Genomic DNA, 26,665 nt, shown 5'->3' with positions numbered 1-26,665 from the left:
GCATGTATACAAATGGACCAGACCTGGGAGTGCATCAACAGATCACCATGCGTGACTCTAGGAATCCATCTCAGGCCGATGGTGTGTGCCCATGGGTCCCTTTTGCACCCGTGAGTGCAGCCGTGGCTGAGGGCTGTGGGTGCCCCTGGAGGGAGGGGCAGGGGGAGAGCTGCGTGCCTGCCGGTCCCTTTGTATGTCAGCGTGTCTCAGCCGCTCTGAGTTTCTGTGCGTCTATATGACTGTGTGTGTGTCTCTGGGTCGCTGCCTCGCTGTGTGTGTCTCGCTCTCCCTTGGCGGGGAGGGGATTGGTCACGCATGACTCATCTTGAACCGAGCGGGGCTCCAGCGGCAGGGCGGCCGCCACCGCAGCTGGAGGGGGGGCAGAAGGAGAAGGAGGGAGGAGAGGAGAAGGAAGAGGAGGAGGGCGAGGAGGAGGAGGACTACGAGAAGCCGGAGACGGAGGAGGAGGAGGAGGAGGGGGCGGGGGCCTCTCCAAGTTTGTCGGGACCTTGTTGCGAGGCGGCGGCGGCGGCGGCCAGCGAGGCCGGGGCTGCGCGCGGGCCGGGGGCGGGCGCTGGGGCGCCTCCGCTCGCCTCCCGCTCCCGCTCCAGCCTGCGTTCCCGGCGCGGCGGGGGCCCCCCTTGGCGCGTCTGTCCGCGCCGCGCGCCCGCCGAGCCCGCGGCTCCCCGGCCCATGTACTGGAAGCACGAGAATGCCGCCCCGGCGCTGCCCGAGGGCTGCCGGCTGCCGGCCGAGGGCGGCCCCGCCGCGGACCAGGTGAGCGCGCGGGCGAGCGGCTGAGCGGCCCCGGCCAGGGTCGCGCGGGGGCCGGGGCTCAGCCGGGCCCGGCCGGGGGGGCAGGAGTGAAGGGGGTGCGCCTGGGAGTGTGTCTATGTGAGTGTGAGCGCGCGCGCGAACGCGGGGGGGGCGCGGAAAGTGGGAACACATTATGCAAATGTTGGAGGGATTTCTCAAAAAGCGATTTAGCAAAGACAGGGGCGAATCCAGAGGAGGCGAGGCGGGCATTGTCCGTCTGAACAGGCGCTGATAGCGCTCGGGGGCCGGAGGTTGTGCGGGGACCAGGCGGAGGCTCCCGGCGCGGGGTCCGTCCCCCGCGCGCCGAAGGGCTGGAGGGCGCCGCTGCCTCCTCCTGAACGCCTCTGTCTTCTTCTGGGCCCCGTTGCGACCCGGGTCTCGCCCCCATGTTGTTCCCGGTGTCCCTCCGAGTGGCCCTCGAAAGGCGCCTGAATCCGCGTCTCTGTCGCCGCGTCAATTTCGCTGCGCGCGCGGGGCCGAAAGGCTGATGCTCCCAGCGCTCCGCTTTTTATTTTCCTCCAACACCTCCCCCATCTCCTTTTTATTTTCTTTCTTTCTCTCTTTTCTCCTTTTTGCATTTTGTGTCGAAAGGAGGAGAAGGGAGTGAGGAGGGGGGGGGTGGAGGGAGAAAAAATTCGATTTTTAATTACTACCATTAAAAAATCAAATTTGCAATTCTTTGGGCGGCCTGATGGATCTCACTGATTGACAGTTGGAATTGACACTCTGGCTACCTCTTATCTTGGGCATTCACGACAATTTCTAATTGCAGGTAGTTTGTGTGTGTGCGCGTGGTTTTTTTCCCCCTCCGAGGCTTGGATTGCAAGGGAACTAAGCGATTACTTCAAGAGCCACGGGTTAAGTGCAGGGAGAGGGGGAGAGAGAGGGAAAAAATCCAATCCAAATTCAAATTGCTTCATTAGAGAGACACCGCTTTTGTGGGGAAGGGCTTTAAATGCCCACTACAAAGTTAGGATTCATTGTTCCGCGCCGGTTTATATAACAGGCGCAGGGAGGCGCTGGGCTCGGGCTGCGCAGAGCCAGTTCTGCAGCCGCCGCCTGCGTTCCCTCCCCCCGCCCCCAGGTAATGGCCCAGCCAGGGTCCGGCTGCAAAGCGACCACCCGCTGCCTTGAAGGGACCGCGCCGCCCGCCATGGTGAGTTCGCTCGGCCCTGCCTTCGGTCTGTGGTCCGGCCCTGAGGACCTGGCCGGGCTTTCGGCCCCGAACCTAGACCCATGCGCTGGGGGACTCCCGGAGGGCGCCGCCCCTCTCTGAGCCTCGATTTTCCGGCCGAGAATGTGGGCTTTGACCATTCCCGGCATCCAGGACGCGAGTGTTAAAAGTTGGAGCCGTTCCTTGCTCTCCAATAGGCCCTTCTATTCCTGTCCCCTAGCCCATGGCCTGGCGGCTCGTGGGGATTTCGTTGTCAGTTGGTGCGCTGGGGCCCCAGATTTGTCCCTGAGGCCGTCGTGACACTGGGTCCGGGGCTCAGCGCTCAGCTCAGCGCTCGGCTATCCCTGCAGGCTCAGTCGGACGCCGAGACCCTGGCTGGCGCTCTGGACAAGGACGAGGGTCGGGCCTCCCCTTGTACGCCCAGCACGCCATCTGTCTGCTCACCGCCCTCTGCCGCCTCCTCCGTGCCGTCCGCCGGCAAGAACATCTGCTCCAGCTGCGGCCTCGAGATCCTGGATCGGTATCTGCTCAAGGTGAGACCCCGGGGGCAGGGTATTGCGTATGTGCTGGTGGGGTGTGAGTTGCAGCCCAGAGGGCTGCAGGGAAACAACGCCCGCACCAGGTCTGCTTAATTTCGAATCCTGCCTCAGCTGCAGCCTGACTGCGCGGCTTTGGGCAAGTCTTAGCATCTCTCTGAGCCCCCGGGGTCCGGTATCAAAAAGGGGAAGGGTTTATTTCTACCTCCTTGAGCCTCGGTGTTACAGAAGAAAAGTGGGGAAGCCACATGAACCGTCAGAGCTCCAGCGTCTCTGTCTGCAAATGGAGCCGGGGAGGCTGAGGACCTGCGTGAAAAGAGGCCAGCGCTGAGCCGCCTCTACTCCCCTCCTCCCCATCCCCAGGTCAACAACCTCATCTGGCACGTGCGGTGCCTCGAATGTTCCGTGTGTCGCACGTCGCTGAGGCAGCAGAACAGCTGCTACATCAAGAATAAGGAAATCTTTTGCAAGATGGACTACTTCAGGTAGGCTTCGTCCGCTGGGACAGCAGTGTCACCGCAGCAGACCCCCCACCCCTCGCGCGTGTGGAGGCCGGCTTTGCGGCGCGTGGTGTCTGGCTCCGGAGCCCCCGCGTCCCAAGTACACTCTGGGTACGCCGGGCCCAGCCCGCTGCTCTCAGCGCCACGAACCAGGAGCTCCAGGCCGTGCACCGGGGCCGGCACGAGCCTGGGCCCGAGATCTGTCTCTGGTTCCTGCGGCCCACTCGGTTTTGGTCGCGTCTCTGGCTCCGTCTCGGGTCCTGCCTGAGTCTCAGGCTCCAGTTCCGACCTCCAGCGCCTCGGGTCGAGCTCCGATGTCCCCGGCTCTGGCTGGGCCCTGTTTGGACCCCAGACGCTATCTGGCTGCATCTCCAGTGCGCACAGGGTCTGGGTTCCAACCCTGCTCCAACTCCAGCCGTGCAGGCGTCTCGTCCGGCCCGGCTCTGACCCCGGCTCCGCTCGGGATCCGGGGCTGGTTGGGCCTCGAGCACTAGCCACGCGTTGCTCTCAGATCCGATCCCATACTCAGGCTCCTCGTCCCAAGCCCCAACCTCGGTCTCCTGCTCCGCCTCAGCTCAGACCCCGGCGTCGATCTAATGTCGCGTTTTCAGTCTGGGGTCCTGCCTGGGTCCCAGACGCCTGTTCCAGTCCCAACTCCACCGTCCTTTCGGACCCGGCTTCAGCCTGGCGGGTGTAGGCTCTGACTTTGGGCCGCAGGGGCACGAAAGGGGAGAGCCGGGCCCGCAGCCAGGGACCAGGGATGGATTACCTGGGGCTGCGCTCCCTGCGGCGCAGAGCCACGTCCCGGCAGCTGTCCACCGGAGCAAGGCTCATTCTCCCTCCGCACCCCGCGTCTCCGCCGCTTGCGCTGGCCTCACTCCTAACCACGCGGCTTCGGCCTGACCTGGTCATGGGGGCGAGGTCACTGCCAGGTCAGGGGCGTAGAGGCCGCCTGCCTGATTCCCTGGGAAACCTGAACCAGGCCTGATGCAGGGCCACGGGGTCTATGGAGTCCACAGAGAGTGGAGTGGGATTGATTCCTGGAATGCCTATTCCCAAGGGTCTCAGGAAGCAGACAGTGCTACTCCCCTATAGGCCCCCCCACCTAACCACAGACATCCTTTCCATCCTTGTCTCAGGAGAGGCCATGGCTTCAATTTTCCTGGGAAGACCTCTCTCCCCCTCCACCCCAGAAAGTCGTCCCCTGAGAGTCAGGGAATGTGGTAGAAGGCGACAGCCACCCACCCACCCACCCCCCGCAGCCCACTGAGACTTGGAAGAAGCTGACCTTGAATCCAGGGGGAAGTTTGTAGCATTTTAGTGGGATGTGAGTTGGGGAAACCGTGGGAAGCATCGTTCAAGAAGTGGACTCTTTTGTGTCTGGGTGTGAAAGTGTGTGCAGCCAGGGTGTGCATGGAGGCGGCCTCAGTGTGCAAGGAGTGTATGTCTGTCTGTCTTGTCGGGACCTGTGCAGGGGTGCTGAGGGGCTGCATCACTGAGCAGGGGCAGGGGTGTGTGGCTAGATAATATTTGTGTCCCTTTATGACTAGCATGTGTGAGTATGGAGAGCGTGTGTCAGTGTGCGAATGTTGGGACTTTGAGTCTGTGTGTGTGTGTGTGTGTGTGTGTGTGTGTGTGTGTGCAAGGAGGTCAGGACAAGATTACATATGCACAGGGATCCAGAGATAAGAGGGTGAGAATTCTGAAATCCTGTCGTTCCTCACCCTGCCCCCTCTTCCTCTGAGGGAGGCATTTCTGCTTAAGGCCTTCACCCAAGCACTGAGGGCTCAAGAGTGTGACGTAAATGTGGACAAATGTGGATTTGTCGCTGAGGACTGCTGTGTGTGTGTATGTCACAGCAGGATTATCATTATTTAGTGTGTAATCTGAGTACGATGTCTCCCCCCACTGTCCCACCGGACCATTGGCTGGCCAGGGCAGAAAATGGAGGTTACAATGCCTGTCTAGCCACCTCCCTGCTCTAGGCCTGACTCCAGTTGGTAAAACAAACAAACAAACAAGCCAGCTGTCATTTGAGGGTTCCTTGGGCTCATCTGCTGGCCAGGGACAGGGCTTCTAGGGAAGCCAGCAGGATGACATCTCAGCCTCCTCCCGTAGAGTAAGGCTGGGCTGGACTGCTGTCCTGGCTCTCCTGGTGAGGACAGACCTGACAGCCCCGTGAACCACTGGCCCACATTTCCTTGCTGCTTCTCCAGCCCAGCTCGTGCCTAAGCTGGACTGAGCCTTCTTAGATGCTGTGCTTACTCGACCTACAAGGATTCCTCAAAACTCAGATCCTGACCCGCTGTCCAATGCCTTCACTGGCTCCGAATCTTCCTCCCCACTGCACTGGGGTGGAGAGTGGGTATACAGCTCCATTAGGCCAACACCAAATCACTGTGTGACCTTGGACAAATCACTGCTTCTCTCTGCCCTTAGTGTCCTACTTCCAGGGTTGTCTCTCTGAACTACGAAGGAGAGAGTGAAGAAAGGAAGGCTCGGTAGAGGCTCCCTAAAAGGCAGGTGCTGTGGGTGCCCTGATTGTCACCATGGCACAATCCTCTCATGGTATTTCCTCAAGCAGTTTGAGGAGCAGGGCCTGCCTGGAGAGATGGGGCTGGGCCATTTCTGGGCTGCAGGATCTGAGCGCTAATCCTTTTCCAGTGACAAGAGCCCCCAAAGCAAAACTAAAACAGATTTTTGGTTAAGAAAATGGAGGGAATAAAAGCTCACATTCCCAGGGAGGAGGGAAGAACTGTGGCTCTTCTGATCATTTCTCCTCCAGCCAGGTCTCCCTGCAGGCATAACCCATCCCTGGTAGCCCCACCTGTAACAAAAATAATGAAACCCACAAAAAGGGAAAGGAAAAGCCGGCAGAGCGCCAGGCAGGGACTATTGTCTGCTCTGAGCAGCAGCCTGAACTCCCGGTGGCTGTTGTAAGAGAGGTCTTCCTGGAGAGAGCATGAATGGTGGCGTGGGAGGCAGATTGCCCCTCTCAAGAGCTGGGGCTCAGGGAGGGGCTGTGCTCTGAGATTCTCTAGCCCTCTGTTTCCTGAATTCTAGGGTCAAGGATCTGGTGGGATATGGACAGAGCACTCTGTCCAGGAAAGGCCAAAGTCTCTCAACAGGATGGAGGGAGGGAGAAAGTGGTCAAGACCCCATGGAGGAGGTCCTGGGCTCTTATCCCCCAGTTGAAGAGTTTCTTCTGGGTTTCACCCCCACCTTGCCCCTCCTTGACACCTCCAGTCTGTCACCTTTGGCAGAGCTGGAAGTTAGAAGTTAGAAAGGCACCCAAGTTCACCAGGGAGGGAAGCTGCAGATTGGGGGTGGGGAACGGGTAGTCCAGTTCCAGTGGTGCCCCTGGCTCATTTGGGAGGAATTGGTTTTCCACTGGCTGTTTGCCCTTGGCACACAGGTCACTGGACCTCTCTGCCCCAGTTTCTCCAACTCTCCCTCCAAACAGGGACTTCACCAGCCCTTGTGGGTTCAACCAGATTCCCACCTCCCCTCACTCCCTGAGTTCTAGCAGAAAAAAATAATTACCACCAGGGAAATATGATATTGCTTTTAACTTCTTCACTTTTTTTTTTAAAGACCATTTTTCTCCCCATTTTCTTCCAAGAAGTAAAGAAAAGTCCTGGGAGAAAATAATGTTCCTTTCCAGAGCATTCATAGCTTCACTGGCCTCAGTACTCACAACCCCAGACAGCTTCTTCCCATCCACAGCCCTGTATCTGCTGCCCCCCAAATGGGGCATGGATTGATCTGCAGAGCCCTCTTGGTTCCCTCAGCCTCCTGGAAGCATCATGTCCATTGTATAGATGAGGAGACTGATATCCTGGGAGAGTGGCAAGTGAAGAGCCCAGGGTCACACAGTGAGAGAGTGTGGAGAGGCTGAGCAGGGATGAGGACACTGGCCTCAGAATTGATGGAGCTCATCTCCAAGCCTGGAACTGTGTTAACCCTTTACATGCTTTATCACACTGAATCCTCAGGCCCACCCTGTGATTATGATACTTTCGTAATCCCCATATTATCCCATAATTCCCCATAGGAGGGGAAACTGAGGCCCTGAGAGGTGAGGTCACACAGTTAATAAGTGGCAGAGCCTGGATAAGCCCCTGGCTACCTGACTCCACCATCCTACCTGACTTTACCATTCTTGTGTCAACATGCTTCGTCTATAGATATGTCAGCAGCCCCTCTCTACATTTCCCCTGTGGAATGGCAAAGACCCCTTTCTGCTGGCCCTAAGATTCCCTGCCCAGTTTGGTTGGCTTCACACAGGGAACACCCGCTGTGTGCTCTGAGGTGTGACTCTTCCTGGGTGGGTTCTGGGAGCACTGGGGCAGAAGTGACCTCCTCAGAGACCCTGACTGGCTTGACTTTGTCAAGATCAGGTCACCGTGGTCCCTGGCCCTCTGGCCTCCTGACCATGAGAGAGGAGAGTAAAGGGTTAAGTACAGCTGCTGGTGTTTATAGAATGGACTTCAGAGAGTGCCTTGGGCTGGGCCAAGGGGCCTCTGCTTGGTGTTCCTGTCCCCTTCTTGGCCCACGTGACTTAGGGCAAGCCCCAGCCTTCTAGAGCTTTCTGCATAGAGTCCAAGCTTACACCCGGGGCTCCCGGCTCCGGCTCCTGCGGGAGAACCCCACCTCCTCCCCTCAGAGCAAGGGTCCCCGGGGAGGCTCAGAGCTGGGAAGCGGCCCCCCACCGCGGCAGAGAGCGGCCCAGTGGCCGCCAGCTGTTGGGGGACAGATGTTGGGGGAGCGGAGAGAGGAGTTCGGGGGGAGGGGCCTCGGGCCGGGACCTCCGAGGCGCGGGACGTTTTAACCTCTTAATTGCTGGTTCTGTGTTTTTTGTTGTTGTTGTTCTTTTTTTTTTTTATTTTTATTTTTTTAATGGCTCCTTCTCCTAAGAGTTTGCCTAGAAGAAACGGAGAAAAGGGGATAGGCAGGGCTCCACCTCCAATCCCCCTTGTTTGGCCTCATAGAATCGAAGGCCATTAAGGCAGCATCCTGACGATGAAATAATTGAACTCTGGTTTGTTTCAGCACCCTGGTTCACTAACTTCGTAACTAACGTCGGACTTCCCACTCTGAGCTTCGGTTTCCTCATGCGTAAAAAGGGTAGCTTACTAGTGGGGGACGGGGTCACAGTGGAACTCCGATGGGCTCTTTCGTTAAGGATCGTTCCTCCAACCAGTGATTATTACTGAGCGCCTCCTCGCTGTCCACGGAAGGTGGGCCGGGAGAGCGAGCCTGACTTGGACGAGGGCGTTCGGCTCCTTCCGCACAACCACGAGTACCCGGCTGCCACTGCTCCCACTCGGGGGAGAGAGGGCGAGGAGGGGCGCGATGCCCACTCTACTCCTTTCGGCACTTGCTGAAATGCGCAGCGTCTGTCGGACGCCTCTCCGTCCCCAAAGAGTCTCTGTCCTTCGCTCCCAGGCGCGCCAGGACCCGGGGAGGGGAGCGCACAGGCTGGGGGCGGGGGCGGTAGCTCTGCCCCCTAATCCCTTTGGCGCTCCCTTCACAGCTCCCGCACACCCCTTTCTTGAAGTTTCGTTGTCTCCGCCGCCAATTTCGCTGCTTCCGGAATCCGGCAGCTCGGGCCTCGCAGCCCGCCTGGGAAGGAGTCTGTCGGTTTGTCACAGCCTGGATCCGTAAGCCTCCTCCTCGTGCCCCCTGTGTGTGCCACTGACGCCTGTCCTGGGTGGGGAACACGCTGCAGGAGTGGTTCTCAAGGCATCCCAAACTGCCTCCTGAGCTCCCCAATCCCCACCCAGGGATCCAGCGCCAGGATGATTTCGTTGCCCAAGCCAAGCTGCAGCGCGCGCGGCGAGGTCCTCGCACTGCGTGATCCCTAGCGCGCCTGGCATTTGGGGTGACACGGCGGGGTTGTCAGAGACAGTTGCTGAGCGACCGTTCGCGGCGCTCGCCTGGGATCAAGGGCATGGCTGGGGCGCTGTGAGCCGCCCCTGGAGGCGCGTAACACTCTCGGGCGTCGCGGACTCGTGGAACTGGAAGGTCAGGCTGCGCGGGGTATCTTGGAGGCGTCCCTGGCAGAAGACGAGGAATCCTGCACAGTCGGGCGCGAGGAGGACCCGGGATCGCACACGGGGACGCGGCGCACGGAGACCTCGGCCGGCCTCTGGGGGCCGGACCTTCCCTTCCCGGGCTTCCCCCGCGCCCCGGGATCGCGCTTCCGGAAACCGCTGGGCCCCGGCCCTGCGCACCGGAGTTTCCAGGACCCGCGACCACGAGTGGGGACTCGACGTGGTCAGACCAGGCTCCTTTCCTGTTCGTACACTCGGCCTCCAGCTCTTCTCATCTCCCGTCCGGCCGCTTCCGCAGGCTCTAGGTCCTTTTAGCACCTCCGCGCGGACCTCAGCCCGGAACTCACTCTCTTTGTTGTTTTGGGCTGGTCAGTTGCCCACTCTGAACCTCCGATTCCACGTATGCAAAGTGGGTGCCAGTGTCCACACCTCTCGTGGTTGCGGCGAAGCCGAGGGAGTGCAGTGAAGGAATTGCATCTTTGGTCCCGAGACACAGCTGGCTGCTCCCTCCTCTAGGAGGCCAGAAAGTGCCCCAATCTGGACTCTACCAGACCCGCAGCGAAACCTGGGATCGGCCCACGGCGGGAGTGCACTGGGGTGGGCAAAGCGGTTTCCTCTCCCATTTACTGAGAGGGATTGGGAACAGAGACCACAGGCTATGCTGGGCTCTCCCCAGGGGAAGCCGAGTTTCCGATGTCGGGGACCGCCTCGGTTTAGGGAGCATTTGACCCGGCAAAGGCGCGAAGCACGGCCTGAGCGAACAGCTTCTGGTCGGAGACAGTGACCTTGGAGTTCTGTCGGGAGCCGGGCTGGCCGAGGCCTCCGCGCTCCCGCACTGAGTTCAACCCAAGACCGTTTATTCAACTGGCAGTTGCTTGCATTTGCCAAGGCAGGCGAGGCTGTGATCAGAGTTCGTTTGCTGGTCTGGCTCTTCCACACACAGGCATTTCTGAATCTTCCTGGGTGGAAGTGTGCCGGTCCTGTGGACACAGAAGCAAATCTTCTTGCTCCTCTACCAGGGGTGCCGGGGTGGATGGGAGAGCCGAGGAACCAGACTTCTGCAAAGCAGGGTGATCAGTGCCTAAAGGGTGGTGCTGGGTTTGTGGCACTCTTCCAGGAGGGTGAGGGCGTGTGGGAAGAGAGAACAACCTGTGCACAGGCCGGTTGGGGGCGGGAAAGTGCTTCAGAGGTGGCCATAAAGACGGGGACTGATATTCCATTGTGCCTGACTGGACTCGTGCTTGGGTGTGGGGTGAAGGATCTGAAGGAGAGTTAGGGAGGAGATGAGCCTGAGAAGATGTGGTCTATTGGGCTTTGTAAACTCCAGGATCTTGGACCAGATTTGAAGCAGGGCAGGACAGGATTCAGTGCGCATGCTGGAACCTTCACTGCGGCTGCTCTGTGGAGGATGGATTGCCAGGGATGGCCCTGGAAACAGCGAGTAGACCAGGGCTGAGACTGGCAGAGAGGGGTGCATGATGGGAACCTGGCCTAGGAGCTCGGCAGTGGCAGTGGAGAGAAGATGGGTCCCAGGCATACTTAGAAAAGGAACCAACAGAGCTTCAGGATTGGTTGGATGTGGGGCCAAGGAAGGGGAGGAGTGCACGATTTAGGTGTCTAAGCCTGAGCGTCTGGGTGAGTCATGGCACCATTTCCTGAAATAGGGTGTGCGCCAGAGGAAACTGAGGCTCAGAGGGTTGGGACAGGGTCCACTAAAGCACAAACCTTCCCCGGTGCTCAGTGGCCAGGCCTTGGGCTGACTTCTGGGACAAGGACACACTCTGTTGCTTCCTGGAAGGTTCCCACTCCGGTGGTGGAGGCAGCCACACCCGAAAAGCCACACTACAAAGGCGGAGGGAGGAGGGAAAGAGGCAGCACCAAGGAAGGCTTAAGGGGGAGACGGCATTTGATCCCGGCTTTTGTGTCTTTTTAACATTTACTGTTGGAATGTCCGGGCTCCAGACTCTGGGACTAGGCGGTTACTTAATGGATGCAGAGCACTAACAAATAGTAGTCCTAGCTGTTGTCATCTAGTTCGGTTCAGAGAAGGAACAGGAGCACTCGGGGGTTAAGCAGTTTGCTCAGGGTCATCAAGCCAGTAAGTGCGTATCTGTCTATCCTTCCAAGAAACTCTGAGCTTCTCTATGGTGGGGGCACAGTTTATTCATCTCGGGTCCCTGTCCTTGCAAGATGTGTGACCTTGTACAAGTTACTTAACTCTCTGGTCCCCATTTTCCTCGTCTGCAAAATGAAGATTAATTGGGGCTAATCAACATAAAACACTTAGAATCTTCCTGGGCACATGGTAAGTGCTCAAAGATTTGCCTATTATTACTACTATTATATCTCCCTAACACTTATGAAATATTTTGATGAACAAATTAATGTTATATACAAATGTCACCATTATAGAAATTTGGAAAACTCAGAAAAGCAACAAGAAGACAATAAAATCCATCCACCAGCTCTCCTTCTAAGTGGGACTTGTCTCCAGGGGGTTGGGGGTAGGGTGGATCCACGTAGAGGGCGATTGGTGAGGAGTGAAGGCCCTGAGGCCTGGAGCCTGGGTGCGGGCTGGCCACTGGGATTTGGAGGGAGGAGGGGTGGCCTGTCTGAGCCTCGCCATCCCCTTCCCTGCCCTGGTGTCCCGCAGCCGATTTGGGACCAAGTGCGCACGGTGTGGCCGACAGATCTATGCCAGCGACTGGGTACGGCGGGCGCGCGGCAATGCCTACCATCTGGCCTGCTTTGCCTGCTTCTCCTGCAAGCGCCAGCTGTCCACGGGCGAGGAGTTTGGCTTGGTCGAGGAGAAGGTGCTGTGCCGCATCCACTACGACACCATGATCGAGAACCTCAAGAGGGCTGCAGAGAACGGTACCCAACCCGCCCACCCAGCATCCGCTATACCTCTGCCCTCAGCCTTACCCCACCCCAGCACCACAGGAACTGCCCACACTCCTCTAGGGTCAGGCGCTTGCTTTATCACCTGGGGGCTGCGCATGGAGCTAGCTTCTGGCTCCCCCATTTGCTTGGGAGTTGGAAGTCAGTGCCTTTCCCTGTAACTCTGTTTCCTTATCTGTAAAATGGGGCTAATGATAGGACACTTTCTCAAAGATAGATGAGCAGATGTGTTGTAAAGCCAGGAGGCACTAGGTGAACCCTAGAGGTGATGCTCATAATGGGGTGGACCACTTTTCTGTTTGGACAGCTCTGGTTGGCTGGAGGGCTCATCCCCTCCAGCTATCCTGGAGAGATGACAGACTCTCTTCTCCCAAACCCAACCAGCACCAGCAGCTCCAAGCTAGAGGTTTGGGAGCTGGGGTTCATCCTGGAGTGTAAGGAGAAAGGCCTTTGAGTCTGGAGACTAAAGCTCCAGTTTTGCTTCTGGCATGCTATTGCTGACATAGGAAGTGTCCTTTCCTCTCTGGGCCTCAGTCTCCCTATCTGTGCAAGATGGACGGTGGACTACAAACATCCCTAAATCTCTTCTAGCTCTGATACTGTGACTCCCCAAGACACATAGGTCCAGGGAAAGGGTCCAGGTCGTCTAGAGATTGTGGGGGCTGAGTCACAGGGGGATTGGGGCTGGTGGAAAGGGGGCTCAGAGGCTCGGCTGTGGGCAGAGGTAGGGACCCTTTTCTTAATCCCCCTATCTGGATCTGTGGAAGCTGCTCACTTCTCTGTAATGTGGATTATTTGATGTAATCCATACAACAACCCTAGCAAGTAGCTGCGAATCCCCATTTTACAGATGAGGAAACAGGCAGAGGTTATCTACAGTATGTGACTTACCAAAGGTTACATAGTAGTAAGTCTGCCTGACTCCAAAGCCCCGGCTCTTCACCACCGTACTATACCACCCCATTCTCAAGCTCCAGGGCCCCTGAAGCAGACCTCATCGAGCAGAGGAGGCTGTTTGGATGTGGCTGACTCTAAGTTTCATTTTCCCATTGAAATAAAGGGTACACTCATCATTGTCCTGTCTGATCTCCTAGGAGACATTAATGCCACAAAGAATCTATCCCATCCCTACTGCTTCTGGAGAGGGGCATGGACCACCCTGCCTCGATTTCCAGCCTGGAGACTAGTTAGGGATTCCCAGAGTGTTCCTGGCCATGGCCGTCAGGGCCATCATTTTCTCCTGCTAGGATTGGTGCTGAGTGGGCTTAGGTGAGGAGCAAGTGAAGATGGGGTGCTATGAAGTTACCTGCAGTGGGGATGGGCAAGTCAGCAGTAGAGCTGGCATGGAATCCCAGGAGTCAGAGATTTGCCCCCCACCATGGCCCGTCAGTGACCCCAGGCTCTTTCCACACCTGAACCAACCAGAATAACCCCTACTCACAGCCTTGCCAGTAATGCTCTTGCTCTCCCAGACAGGCCTCACCCCAAACTTCTACCATGCCAGGAAGCTTGATGGTTTGGGGCCTTGGATCTCCTTTACTAATCAGCCCTCAGTTTGGGCTACTGTTTTACTTTTTAAATTGAAACATTCACACACACACGTCCATCATAGAAAATTTAGCAAAGATGGTTAAGCAAAAAGAAGAAAACAAAGATCACTGCAAATGCCACCACCCATTGTATTTTTGTGTGTATCTTCCCAGATTTTTTCTATGTATGTTAGAGTGTTTTTGTTTTTTTCCCCCTTGACACAGTGTTTTTCTAATTAAAAAGAATATAATAAATTTGAACAGTGGTGAAATTGCTAGTGATTTTAATTTTCTTCTTTGTGCTTATCTGAATTTTCTGAGTTTTTGATAAGGAGCACATATTACGTTTGCATTCAGAAAAATGAGATATTCAAAATAAAATGGGAGTATATTTAGTGTGATTGTAAAAGTAATGTAAGTGGGAAGAGAATAGCTAACATTATGTATGTCAGTTAACAAAATTAAACCTTAGAGAAGTAAGGTAACACATGATTGTTGTAAAAACCTCCAAAGTTACATAAATATTGAAAGTAGAGTCTCCATAATCGCACTCTTTGGAGGAACCACCCCTAACACCTTCCAACCTTTTTGCTTTCATCAGTTTTTACAAAATTAGGACCACAATTCTGTAACCTGCTTGCTCCGTATCTCCACCAATCTTTGTTTTTTTCAGATTCGGTAAGAGGGAGCCCAGGTTTTGCTTATTTTTTGTTGTTGTTGTTTTGTGTTTTTTTTGGGGGGGCTTGAGTCAGCCAGCTGTCAGAATATTAGTGAAAGATCCGGGGCAGGGACTTCTCTTTGAGCCTCAGTTTCCACCACTTTCAAGTGAGGATCAAGTCACCCATCATCAGGGCTGTAAGACATGAATGGTACACCGAATGAGAAGCGTCTGGTACTAAGGGGATGCCCAGAAATGAAAGCCCCTTCCCCAAAGACTGAGCTCAGGGACTAGGACCCTGGGGTCCCCGCTCCCAGCCAATTCCGCTCCTGACCCTTCCAGGGACCAGCTCCCCCCACCCCCGTCCTTTCCAGGCTGCCACTAGAAGAGATGGGGACGCGTGATCAGCCACTTCTGTCGCCCCCAGGGAACGGCCTCACGCTGGAGGGGGCAGTGCCCTCGGAGCAGGACAGTCAGCCTAAGCCGGCCAAGCGAGCGCGGACATCGTTCACCGCGGAGCAGTTGCAGGTACCCAGGCAGGGCGCGAGTGGTCGGGTGTGGGAGGGGCGTTGGTGTGGGCGGGGCTGAGAAGGCCTTCTGGCCCCGCCCCGCCCAGTCCCGGGTGGCGAGGCGGGGCTGTAGCTGTCTGGGGCGTGTCCTCCAGGCTGGAGCCTCTGATTGGGCCAGGGCCTTTGAGACCTCCGTACTTGTGCCTCACCGCCCCCCGCGCTCCCCAGGTTATGCAGGCGCAGTTCGCGCAGGACAACAACCCCGACGCGCAGACGCTGCAGAAGCTTGCGGACATGACCGGCCTCAGTCGTAGGGTCATCCAGGTGGGGACGGGAAAGGGAGGGGCCTACGGGTGTGAGGCGGGGCCTAGGGGCCTGGGGGTGGGTCCTCGAGCGCTCGGCCGGCGTGCGGAGCCGAGGGCTCGGGGGCACGTGGCCGCGTTCATCTGGAGGCAGCGAGTCAGTCCCGCCTGGAGCCCCGCGGCTGCGCGTCCGACCCTTTTCTGCGAAGCTGAGGCTGCTGAGGCTGTCGTTCCAGGTGTGGTTTCAAAACTGCCGGGCGCGTCATAAAAAGCACACGCCGCAGCATCCAGTGCCGCCCTCCGGGGCGCCTCAGTCCCGCCTCCCCTCCGCCCTGTCCGAAGACATCCACTACTCCCCGTTCAGCAGCCCCGAACGGGCGCGCATGGTCACTCTGCACGGCTACATTGAGAGTAAGTGACCGCGACACCCAGGCCGCTCTGCCTGCGGGAGAGAGGAGCCCAAAGGCGTGCGCGCGGGCGGCGGAGGTGTGGGGAGGCCTTACCGAGCCTGGTGGGTGCAGAGGTGGACTCCGCAAGCACTTGGGCCTAAGGATTGGGGCGAAGGGTTAAATTCGGTTAAATTCCTTGGCTCTGCTTCAGTAAAAGCAAGCTCTCCCTCCAGCCTTCCAAAAAGTAGTTTCCAAGCAAGCACGCGCTGTGTGCCAGGGTCCCAGGACTAGGAAGGGAACAAGATGGGTGAAGCCCCTACTCTGGTGGAGGTTGCCTTCTGGTGGGAGACACAACGCCGAACAAAAACCAAGCAGATAAGCGCGTGGTTTCCGTTTTGATGGTTCCTGTAGAAAAGGTGCTGGATGGGAGCTTGAGATGCCGCCTGTCAGCAAGCTGAGACTGGAAGCATAGGTAGGGTTAGTGAGACACCAGGAGTGGAGAGCAATCGGTGTGCAGGGTGGTAGAGGAACCTACTGTAAGCAGGCCTACAGCCTGACCCAGGGAGCCTGATGGCAGTGGGTGTACAGTGCTACCTCGGTTTTCTAACGTAACCCGTTCCGGAAGACGGTGAGTTCTGAAACGTTCGAAGACCGAGGCCCAGTTTCCCCATAGAAAGTAATGCAAAATGGATTAATCCATTCCAGACCTTTAAAATCAACCCCTAAAACTGCAAATTTAGCCTGAATTTTACTATCTAATGATACGATAGATCCATAAAATTTATGGTGTTCGTAAACCGAAATGTTCGTCAACGGACATTGAAAACTGAGGTCCCACTGTATTTAGGATCCCAGAAGAAGGCCAGTGTGGTGGGAATACCCAGGGCTGTGAGGCTATGGGCAGATCACCCAACTTCCTTGAACTTCAGTTTCCTTATTTGTAACCTGGGACATTAATCATGCCTACCTCATGCCTACCTTGTGCATTTCTGGGGGATGAACGTACAGTGAATTTGCTGTTGATCGGGTGCTTAGCACAAATTTTCTTTCCCTTTGAGGTTGTTTTCACTGGTTGCTTCCTCAAAGCGGGCCATGAGCAGAAAAATAGAAGTGACTACAATATATTCACAAACTCAGATCCTCCCTTTTCTGGCTTCAATTAAAAGGAAGAGAGAGAAGGGATGTCAGACAGACGCTGCTATTTACTTCGCCCCTGCCATGTGCCCCTAACCGTATTTCTAAACAGCAGAGATAGCTGTCCCCATGATACAGATGAGGAAACCAAGGGTCCGCAGTAAGTTAGTGGGAGCTGAAAGACTTGAGTGTGGGCTTCTGTATCAGACTGTCAGGCTTCAAATCCCATCCCTGCCACTTCCTAGCTGTGTGACATCGGGCAAGCTTCTCAGCTTCCCTGAATACCAGTTTCCTCATCTGTAAAAACAAGGACAAGAAAAATACCTTTCTCAAAGCAGTGTGGTGAGCATCAAATGAGACCACTGACTTCACGTCTTCAGCATTTAGTAAGTGCTGGATAACTATTAGCTGCTCTTTTGACGGTGACGGTGGTTTGGCTGGCAGAGCTAGGGGTGCAGAGTCCTGCCTGCTGCACCAGGCTGCCAGTTGGAAACTGTGTCTCTTTGTCCTGTTCCATTTCTGAACCATCTGCTCAGTGGGAGGGGGTTTCTCTCCCTTTCTTTTCTAAACAATGATTTATTTGCTGCACATAGCTCATTGAAGATCTAGTTCATCTGTTAAAGGCAACAAGGACCAGGGGCTCTGTAGGTACGACTCTAGGCCACCAGCTAGCATTCTACTGTGGAGTTGGGAATGGGTCTAAGTGACCCTCTTGGGAGGGGGACCATGGCCTCCAGAGTCATGCCAGGAATCTGCCTACATACTTTGTTCACTGACCCTAGAGCTGTCTTTGATGCCTAGAGAAGGGCCTGAGGTGCTCTTTCCTTTTCACCTTGAGGTGGATTCCAGCTCGTGCAGGAGGCGTCAAGGGTGTTTGGACCTTCTGCCTCTTGCATGGCTGAAGGTCCCCTCAGCAGTTTGCTTTGCAATTAACTAAATTCACAGGATCCTGAGTTTCCTGGAGCCTTAGAGCTTGGAATCTGATAAAAAGCTTTGGAACCAGAACCCAGAAAAATGCACCTACATGCATAGTTTTCCATGTCATCTCAGGCTGTTCATGGACTCTTAGGACACCCCAGATTAAGAATCCCCAATTTTATACAACTGCTTTATTCTGTAGAGAGGGAACGGTGGCTCAGAAAGGCACATGACTAGTCCCAAGTTGCATGTCAACTGTAAGTCTCTATGGAGGGTTCTTTCTCCTGTTACCTAAGCTGCTGAAGTGCTGGGGAGAGAGACCGTGGACTTCTTCTCTACTGTGGTGATAAAGAAATGGAAACGTGAGAGATTTGGGTCAGATGCAAGAATGGACTTTCCCCCACAGTTTTAGATGTTAGAACAGGGTACGGAGATTCATTCAACAAATATTTAAAGAGTACCTACTAGATTCCATGCCTTATTCTAGGCATAGTAGTACCTCCGTTTTCAAACGTCTCCGTTGACGAACATTTCAGTTTACGAACACCGTAAACTCAGAAGTAAATGCTTTGGTTTTCACACACGCCTCGGAAGTCGAACATGTCATGCGGCTTCCGCTGAGTGCAAGATCCTGAGGCCTCGCTGTGGGCTGTTTTCTAACGTTTCAGAACTCGAACGGTCTTCCGGAATGGATTACATTCAAAAGCCAAGGTAGCACTGGAAATTAACGAAGATCTAGAATCCAGAAAACAGAGAAAAATCCTTGCCCTCATTAGGGCTTGTGTTCTGGTTGGCAAAGACAGAGAATATCAAATAAAAAATAAAAATATATAGTAAGTCAGATGATGGTTAAGTACTAAGAAGATAAAATAATGCTGGGAAAGAAGACTGGAAGGGTGGAGGTGAGTGTTGGTGTTAGGTTGCAATTGTAAGTAGGGTGGTCAGAGAGAGCGTGCTTGCATGTAGAAGGTGTTCAATACATATTCATTTATGAGTGTTTGTTTATCAGTGAGCTGGACAGTTATCACATAGTATATAGCACTCTATAAAAGGGACTTTCACATAGACCATTGCAAACGACCTTATTGAAATTTTGCCCAGAGTGAGCTAATTGGTAAGTAGCAGAGGAGAAATTGGTCCCAGGGCTTCAGCCTACGGAGCACAGGGCAGGTGGGATCCTGCATGGAGGCTGGGTATGGGCTCCAAGCATCCTCTCATCCACAGGTCAGGTACAGTGCGGGCAGGTGCACTGCCGGCTGCCTTACACCGCACCCCCCGTCCACCTCAAAGCCGATATGGATGGGCCACTTTCCAACCGGGGTGAGAAGGTAAATGGAGCCAGGTTGGGTCTGATGGGTCAGAGCCATCCTGCTGGGGCTGGGCATGGGGCAGCATTCCTCGTCGGTCGCCGAGCAGGCACCATACCGCCTTGTCGCAGAGCCTCTCTGCCCAGCATAGTCAGGCTCCCACTGGGCCCCCCAGGCAGTCACTCTAGCAGGTGCCAGTGCGTTCCATGTGCATGGGCACTCCAAAGGCCTCCTTGCAGCACCCCCACTGACGGCTGGCCTTCTCTTTTTCAGATTTGTGAATTTAGTTACTTGGTGGTTCCAGAGAAGGCTCATTTCACAGACCACCCTGCCTCCCACCATCCCTGCTTCTTCCTCCTTCCTTCTTTTTATTCCTGTCTGTTGGCAGTGCACATCCTGAGCTGGTGGGGCCCGGGGATAGTAGGTCAGCAAGTGACCTTGGTCAGCTGGCAAGGCCTCCTTTGTGGAATCTGGGTCTCTGATTGTCTCCAGCTTTAGGACTGAACATCCAACAAAGGTGCTTGGGAATCAGCTAGTCCAGTGGCTTGTGAGCTTTGTTTTTAAGCACCGGGGCCCTTTGTTGAATCTTTTCCAAAACCCATAACGCAGATGAAAGGCGACAGAGCTGATCTGGGTGAACCTGCAGAGGGAGTCAGCCCCCTACCTCCCTCTCAGCTCCAAGATACCTCCCGGTTAGCCCAAAAGCCACAGCTCTAAGACCTCCCTGCCTTTTTAGAAAAGAGGAAGTTGAGGCCCAGGTAGTACTCACAGAGACTAAATGAAAACCTGTGCATGTATCCATTCACTTATTCATTTATTCAGCTGACATTTGCTATGTACTGATTATACCCAGGGGCCCCAAGTCACTTGCCAGGAGCACAGAGATGAGGAAAGCGTGGTCCCTGACCTTGAGGAGGCCACCGTCTGGAGAGGGAGCCACCTCCCAACAGTTACAACACAGTGAGATCAAACTATGATAGGGGTGCCAAGGGAGTTGGGGAGCGGAGGGCAGGGGCGTAATTAGGAGAGATGAGAGGAAGCCTTCCTGAAGGAAAGCAAGGTCTGAGCCCAGGCCCGAAGGCTGAATCAGTTTGAGGGAAGGCATGAGCCCTCGTGGCTGCAGGGGACACTGAGCAGCACTGTGTGCTAGCACAAACTTGGCAGAAGAACAGTGAGGGGTGGGGGAGGGAGCTTGGGCTGCCAGGTGGGGGAGTATGGCCTTTGCCCCAGGGCATAGGAAACATCACTCCGTGGTCCTCAGAAAGGTGGGGGAAAGCCCGGGAGTCAGCAGGTGTGGTGGGCCAGGGAGAGAGGGCCGGGGCCTTCAAGCTGGAAGGGACCCCAGGAGCCCTTGAGTCCAGCAGAGCGCAGTGTTGGTGTGATTGTCAGAACCAGCGGGGCAGTCTGTAAAGATGCAGATTCCCCAGCCTCACCCCTAGGGAGCTGATCGGGAGGTCTGGGGCAGGGCCTAGGGACCTGTGAGTGTTACACCCAGCCCATGTGATTCTGGCAGGCAGCCAGGAGTGGGGACCACTCCTCTGGGACAGCCCCTCTGACTCTGTCTCCTGATTGAGCACCTACTGTGTGCTACGCTCAATGCTGGGCTGCATGGGGAAGGTATAGACTGAGGAGGCACAGACAACCTAGTTGGACACAGGTCTATCAGTAACTGGTAGTGCTCAAGGCAGAATCCTGCAGCACCCGGTGGTGGGCAAGCGTGCCCAGGAAGGGCCCCTCTGCACTGTCATACTCACAGTAAGAGCTGCAGTTTGTCGAGCAGCGCCTCTGTTCACGGCAGGCACTTTACTGACACTTCCCAAACACTTCACGGGCATAAGGATGGCGTCCTCATGGTAAAGATAAGGGGACAGAGGCTCAGAGAGGTGACACAGGGATGCGGCGAGTCTGTGGGACTCAGAAGGCCGCCTGGTTCAGTCACCACTTCCTTTCGTGCAGCACTTTACAGTCTACACAGTGCTTTCTGGGACCTCACCCTCCACAGCCTCCTGGGGCAGGATAATTACTGTTGACTCCATGTCACACCTGCAGACACTGAGACTCAGATGGGAGTAGGTCACCCAAGGCCACACAGAGAGCACGGCAGGGCTGGCCTGCATCCTAGGACTGTCTGCCTTGGAGCTGCCTTTCTCCTGTAAGAAAGCATTCGTCCTGTCAGGTGGCACAGGGATGGCAGAGGCCCGTGGGCATGGTCGTCCCTGCCCTCCGGGCGTGTGTGGCTTAGAGCAGGAGCTGGGCAGCTACACCCCAGCATGACAGGGCAGTGGAGGTGGGGAGCGAACATGGCTTTTGAGAAGAGGGAGTTAAAGATCTAGGAGAGAAGCTTCGGGAGAGGAGAACGTGCTAGGGACAGGGGCATGGAGGAACCTGGGTTTGAGGGTGTTTCGTGTGGCTGAGGCATAGGGCGGTGGGTGGAGCTGATGGGTCACATAATGAAGGGCCTGGCCCATTGGGTGAGGGGCTTGGGCGTTATCTGGAAGGCGGGGGGAGTCTTGGAAGCATTTAGGGCTGGGCTGAGCTTGGAGCTGAGCCCATGCCTTCTGGTTGCTCAGCTAAGCTTGTGGTTATGTCTGGTTCAGCTTGAAGGATGAGACAGGCTGGGGTCTGGCAATTAGGGCTGTAGAAGTTTTCTGGCCCCTGGGTTTGGTTGCTTAGCCAGAGTTCTCGCTTGCCGGGCTGCGTCCCTAACGTCACATCCAGCAGCTCTGCAGAACAATGTCTCCCCCCTCATGACCTTCTGCCCCTCACTGTCTGAACTTCCTGCCAGCTCCTGGGGACCTTTTCTGTCCACATCTTGCCAAACCATGGGGCCTGGTTGGTATATGTAGTCAGTCGGTGCAGGGTTTTCTCCCAAGTCATTCCAGGCCTGAGCCAGCCTAGCTATGAGGAGACCCAGAGCCACCTGGGGCAGGCCCATGAACCCACTCATCAAGGCCAGCACTGGCCTGGTCAGGAGAACGGTGTCTGAGCATTTGGGGGTAGCACCCTCTGCCCCCATCCCATCATTTGGCCACACATCCCTGTGAGTTTCCAAAACCACGTCTCTTCCTGGTCATGGCCGCTGATCCCACAGTTCCAGAGCTTGGAAGGCTTGTAGAACATCAGAGCCAAACTGTCACGGATCAGATAGAGACTGAGGCCTCTGGAGGGGCAGGTCTTACCAGAGTCATCATTCTCAAGAGAGCTTCTTTTACTAAGAGCCCAAAGCCAGGCATCCAGGAGGCCGGATGATAGCACTGCCCAAGGTTGGGTGAGTGGGTTAGGCAATACGGTATGAGCACCAAGTTAGGCAGGCTCTGCTACCTTCTCACTCGGAGACCTGGGAACACAGTTAGCTTCTCTGAGCCTCAGTTCCTGCATCCACAAAATGGGGATAATAATAGGTCCCCCCACCCAAGCTTGTGGCTGAGAGCAAAGACAGTAATGTATGTAAAGAGCCTAGCAGAGTGCCCGGTACATAGAAAGTGCTCCGTAGATGGCGGTTACTCTGATGGAGACCATCACCATTACTTTCCTCCATCTCCTGCTCATGGTAACTGATCTGGGCACGTAACATTCCTGATAAGAAAGTGGAACAGCCATGTGGCCGTACCCACTTATTGTCCCTGGACCACTCGAAACCTCCTCCTGACATTTCACTGTGAAAAGGCACATCCCGTTGACCAGACAGCCAGTAATCGACCTGAACTTCACGAAACTGGCTGTGTTAACGGCAATAAGAGGTCAGCCAGGCACTTTAGGTGGAAGAGGGAGAAGGACAGGGGCAGACAGTCCCTCATCACCCACTTTGTGTCAGGCATCTGGCATGTCTGAGCCACCGACCTGGCCCTCGGCTTTGTGAAGACTAAGTGCCCATGAAGTTCTTGGCCCGTCGCCTGGTGCCTAGGAAGCTGCAATGACTGCTGTCATGGCGGCCTTGGAGAGAGAGAGACTGTGTGATACAATGAAGAGAGCTCGCTCCGGACCCAGGCCTAGGCTGCAGTGCTCAGTTCACCTCTCCCTGGCGGTGGGATCGCGGGGTCACTGATTTTCACCTCCCTGAGCCTCAGTGCCCTCCCCTGTAAAATGGAGATAATGGTGGGGCACCCTCGGGTTGAGGTGAGGCTTCCATGAAATCATGCTTGTCAGGTACTTCATGCGGTGCCGGTCGCAGGGTGCAGTGGCCAGCAAGCGTTTGCTGCTGCTCTTGTGTCTCACCGAAGCCTCCCCAGTCTGAGAGAGAGGTTTTGTCATTCCCATTTCACAGATGAGGAAACAGGCTCAGAGAGGTGGAGATGCCCACAACAAGGAAGTGACAGAGCTAAGATCTGAAGCCAGATCTGGACCCCGAGCCACCCACATCTCTGTATGTGTGAGGACCTCTGGGGGCTGCTGAGTGGGACAGGCTCCAGGCTCAGCCATCTTCCCCGCTTTCCTTCTGCAGGTCCTCCTTTTTCAGTACTGACGCTGCCGGCTCTTCCGTATCTGTCCATGGGCACCCCACAGCTGCCCTCAGCCGCTGAGATCCAGTGTCCCAGCCACTGCCAGGGACCCACCCACCCCTCAAACGCCATCCTTCCCGCCACCAGCTGGGCCCCTGGGCCTGGCCATCCCCTCTCCTGCTGAGAACCAGAACCCGCCGGGAGCACCTTGGAGTCCTCCTCTTAGAAGGCAGAGCTCCCTGAAATTTGGAATCAGGGTGAAAACAACAGTCAGTTTTTTCCATTTAGACGGGACTCGTCTTCAGCTTAGGCTGATTACAATAGCAAAAGGCCGAATTGAATTGTGCAACGCCAACAGCCTTTTAATTTACAGGTTTTCTTTCCTCCCACGTTGGCCTTTATTCACCACTTCCTTGGAACCATCTCCGAATTCTGAATAGCCGACAACCCCCAATGTTATCCACTCTGTTGCTTTTGTCTGGAAAACTCTACAGTGTCTGTGGGATGTCCCCAAAGGGAAGCTATGTTCTAATTTTATCATTTCCATCTGTCTGGTTATGTCAAGTTAATTCAGAAAGAGAAGAGACACTGACCAACCCTGAGAGGCCCAGTAGGGCAGAGATGGAGGCCTGCCTAGACCAGCAGGCAGGGAGCTGGGGAGGGGGGTTGGGGGGAGGAAGACCCCCATTGGTTTGGAGTTCAAGGAGAAGGATGTGGCACGTTGCGCTGTGAGAGGAAAGAGAAAACTCGGAGTGTGTGTGTGAGACCCTCCTCCCACCTACTTATCCAGCATATATCCAGGCGACATAGCAGAGATGGTGTTTGATCTGTGTGATGACATTTCCGAATGTTTGGGCAGGTTACAATTGGGGGCCCATGTCAGTCACCTGTTGACTCCTGGTAGACCATGTCTTTTTGGGGAGGACCGCTCATAGAGGGCTAGGGAACAGAGCCCAGGGAAATGGCAGTCAGCATGTTAATTCTGAGTAGAGAGAGGGTGCCCCCTGCCTAGGTGAGCATGCCAAGCCCAGGATTCCATGTGGTACCTCTGGGCTCTCCCACCCACTCGTGAGAACGGAGGCTAGACACCGCTGTGCTGACATCCACCCTGTCCTGCTGCGTCTCTTCCACCCCAAACAAAAGGGCTTGGGCTACACAAGTCCATGATTTATGTTTTCAGGGGATGCCCATTTGTCCCGAGTTTATCCCGTAGTTTTATAAGTACTTGGTGTCCTGATACATTTCCCACTAGAGGCTGCTAGTAGGCATGTTTTAGCCCAAGTCCTCCTTCCTGCTCTGGTTAACCTGATATGTTGCTTTTGGAAGGAGGCTCTAGGACAGGGAAAGCAAGTCCATGGCACATGCATATCGGCTGTCCCTGTTTTTACTCACAGCAGACATTGCTAGTCAATGACAGCACTCTCCATTTTACTGAGTCTGGAGAAGGTTGCAGAATCCACATGCTTGAAGTTGGCACTTAAAATGAAAGCCTATATGCCATTCTTGCTTTGGGACCTGGAGAAAGGTGAGACATGCGTGTAGCCCAAGAAGAAAACCTTCCCGCTTTCTCTTCTGAAAATGGTTCCTGCTGACTCAGGGCATAGAGAAGGCACCACTGAAGATATGGTCAGCACAGCTCAGTTCAGAACTCATCTAGTGAATAATGCGTACCTGGCCCTGTGCAAGGGGCTGATGTTGACAGGAGTGGCTTGGGCTTGATCCCTGGCCTTGGGGAACTCTAATGTTTCCTTTGATTTTTGCTCCTGAGGTCCCAAGTGCAACCATGTAGTCGGTGGTCAGTCGGTGGCCCAGCCCAGGGTCACCCAGTACCTATTTTGCCTTGAGGCTCCTGCCAGGGTCTGTTCCTTGCTTGGATCGTGTGGTCATAGCATGTTGCAGTTCAGACATGTCTCCACTAACCTGTTAGAGCAGCCTGGGAATGTACAGGCCATCAAGACTATTTATTTAAATACAAAACAAAAGGGGAAAACACACACATGGAAAAAAATTGTAAGCACTTTTTTGTAAAACCAATGTCTGTTTTGTTACATACCTTTCATGTTGTGCTTTGTAAATGTCTTATTTGTGTAATAAATAAAGTTAATGCAAGTAGAAGTGCTGGCACTTACATCCAGAACACGATGGGATTCCATTTCTTTCATGCTCTCTGGTTAAGGGCTCAGGCCCCTGCCCCCAGTATATTCTCCTTCCTAGAAAGTTGGTACTGTTCCCCAGTTAGTACAATGAGCGTCATGAAGGCGTGGCAGTGGGTTTCTTCTCTAATCTAAGCTTTGTAGGAAATCGAGCTGGCTGTCATCCTCCATCTTGCTCCTGAACATGCGTGGTTGGCTGAGCCCTGTGCTAAGGGCTCAAGTTGGGGAGCTGTGGTTGAGCTGGGATTTGGACCCCTTGGAGGCCCAGCCAACTGCCTCAAAGGAGCTCTCAGTCTGGCAAAGGCTGCAAACAAACAGGTCTCTCTAACATGCTGGAGACGGTTCGGGGGGCATTGGAGCTGCATCTTATCAGATTAGAAGTTCACAGACGAAGTGCAAACCAGGAGGTGTTGGGGGGCCGACAGGTGAGGCACAGAGGAGCCTGTTTGAAAGACGGGGAGAATTGGATAGAGTGACGTGAAAGACGTTTGGGCTTGAGCTTTGGCACAGTATGGGTCTCATGCTGGCCTCACGGGGTTCCCGAGCCACCATGTAATCCGGGGAGTGAGAGAGAGCGCCTGCCAGCTTGTGCCAACTGTTTTTCTTTAGCAGCAGAACAGTTTGTTCAAGCCCGAGCTGGCGAGGAGGGGAGTGGAGCGGCTGTGCCTGGGGCAGAGGCTTTCCCACCCTCCCCCCGCCCTGCACCATGGCCCTGCAGAGCTGCTTGTAGACCTCAGCTCAGGGTGTCCGTGGCCATCGCCCCTCCACAGCCCCTCTCTTTATTTTATTAGGTGCTGCACCCCCCCATCCCTAACCCCATCTCTGCCCCTTCCCCCTCCACTCTTCCAATCCATTTATCAAATGTCCATTTAGATATATGTGTATCTTTGAAAGTAGTTTAGTTTTAATTGTGTGTGTGTGTGTATTTGTGTGTGTGTGTGTTTCTTTACATGAATGTACCTTCTGTTTTCAAACCCCAGTTTGGAAATCCCCAGTGGAGCTCAACCCTATTGTTCTGCGGAGGTGTCTGGTGCCTCAAAGGAGAGAGGTGACCCCGCCAGAACTCAATGGCGCAGCTGAGAGGGTCCAGGCCGCCTGGCTCTGCCACAGCATGCCACCTCTGGCTCCCTAGTTTGAACACCAGTTTCCTGGCTCCAGAACTCAGCAGAGCCCTCCTAGGCCTGACTCTCTCCAGGGCAGCTCTTGGTGAGCCAGGGGACAAGGCCCGGGTGGGTGGGGAGGGGGCTACAGGATCCAGCAGCCTCTAATGGGGGACAGTTAGGTAAAGACCCAGGAGGCTGTGACCCAAGTGTGGCCCTAGAATACGTCACCACTTCCTTTTCT

General features: G+C 55.2%; 2 protein-coding genes across 7 annotated transcripts in view; one reads left to right on the top strand and one right to left on the bottom strand.

The window, feature by feature from the left end:
• Positions 1 to 527: 527 nt before the first annotated feature.
• On the top strand, positions 528 to 25,301 carry LHX6 (LIM homeobox 6). 3 transcript variants are annotated; one of them, XM_081066989.1, is made up of 10 exons: positions 528 to 777; positions 1,901 to 1,972; positions 2,341 to 2,523; positions 2,890 to 3,011; positions 11,736 to 11,956; positions 14,598 to 14,698; positions 14,908 to 15,003; positions 15,218 to 15,392; positions 18,647 to 18,750; positions 23,171 to 25,301. In XM_081066989.1, exons 1-10 carry the CDS (start codon positions 694 to 696, stop codon positions 23,189 to 23,191), a joined length of 1,179 nt encoding a protein of 392 aa, XP_080923115.1. In that variant the 5' UTR covers positions 528 to 693; the 3' UTR covers positions 23,192 to 25,301. The 3 variants fall into 3 exon arrangements, with proteins under 3 accessions (XP_080923115.1, XP_080923117.1, XP_080923116.1); XM_081066991.1 differs by lacking the exon at positions 18,647 to 18,750 and having other exon boundaries at positions 636 to 777; positions 23,171 to 25,123; XM_081066990.1 differs by lacking the exon at positions 1,901 to 1,972 and having other exon boundaries at positions 642 to 777.
• The window catches only part of MORN5 (MORN repeat containing 5), a 30,499-nt gene continuing 28,927 nt past the window's right edge, over positions 25,094 to 26,665 (bottom strand). For 2 of the 4 annotated variants that reach the window (XM_081066992.1, XM_081066994.1), the window contains one exon: positions 25,094 to 25,763. In XM_081066992.1, the coding sequence (XP_080923118.1) occupies positions 25,691 to 25,763 (73 nt within the window). In that variant the 3' untranslated portion in view covers positions 25,094 to 25,690. The remainder of the gene's footprint in view (positions 25,764 to 26,665) is intronic. The other 2 variants (XM_081066993.1, XM_081066996.1) reach the window with 2 other exon arrangements.

Source organism: Rhinolophus hipposideros (genome assembly GCF_964194185.1).
Source record: "Rhinolophus hipposideros genome assembly, chromosome: 11".
NCBI lineage: Eukaryota > Metazoa > Chordata > Mammalia > Chiroptera > Rhinolophidae > Rhinolophus > Rhinolophus hipposideros.
Note: the sequence above shows the minus strand (reverse complement) of the source record. Positions and strands in the feature narration are given on the sequence as shown.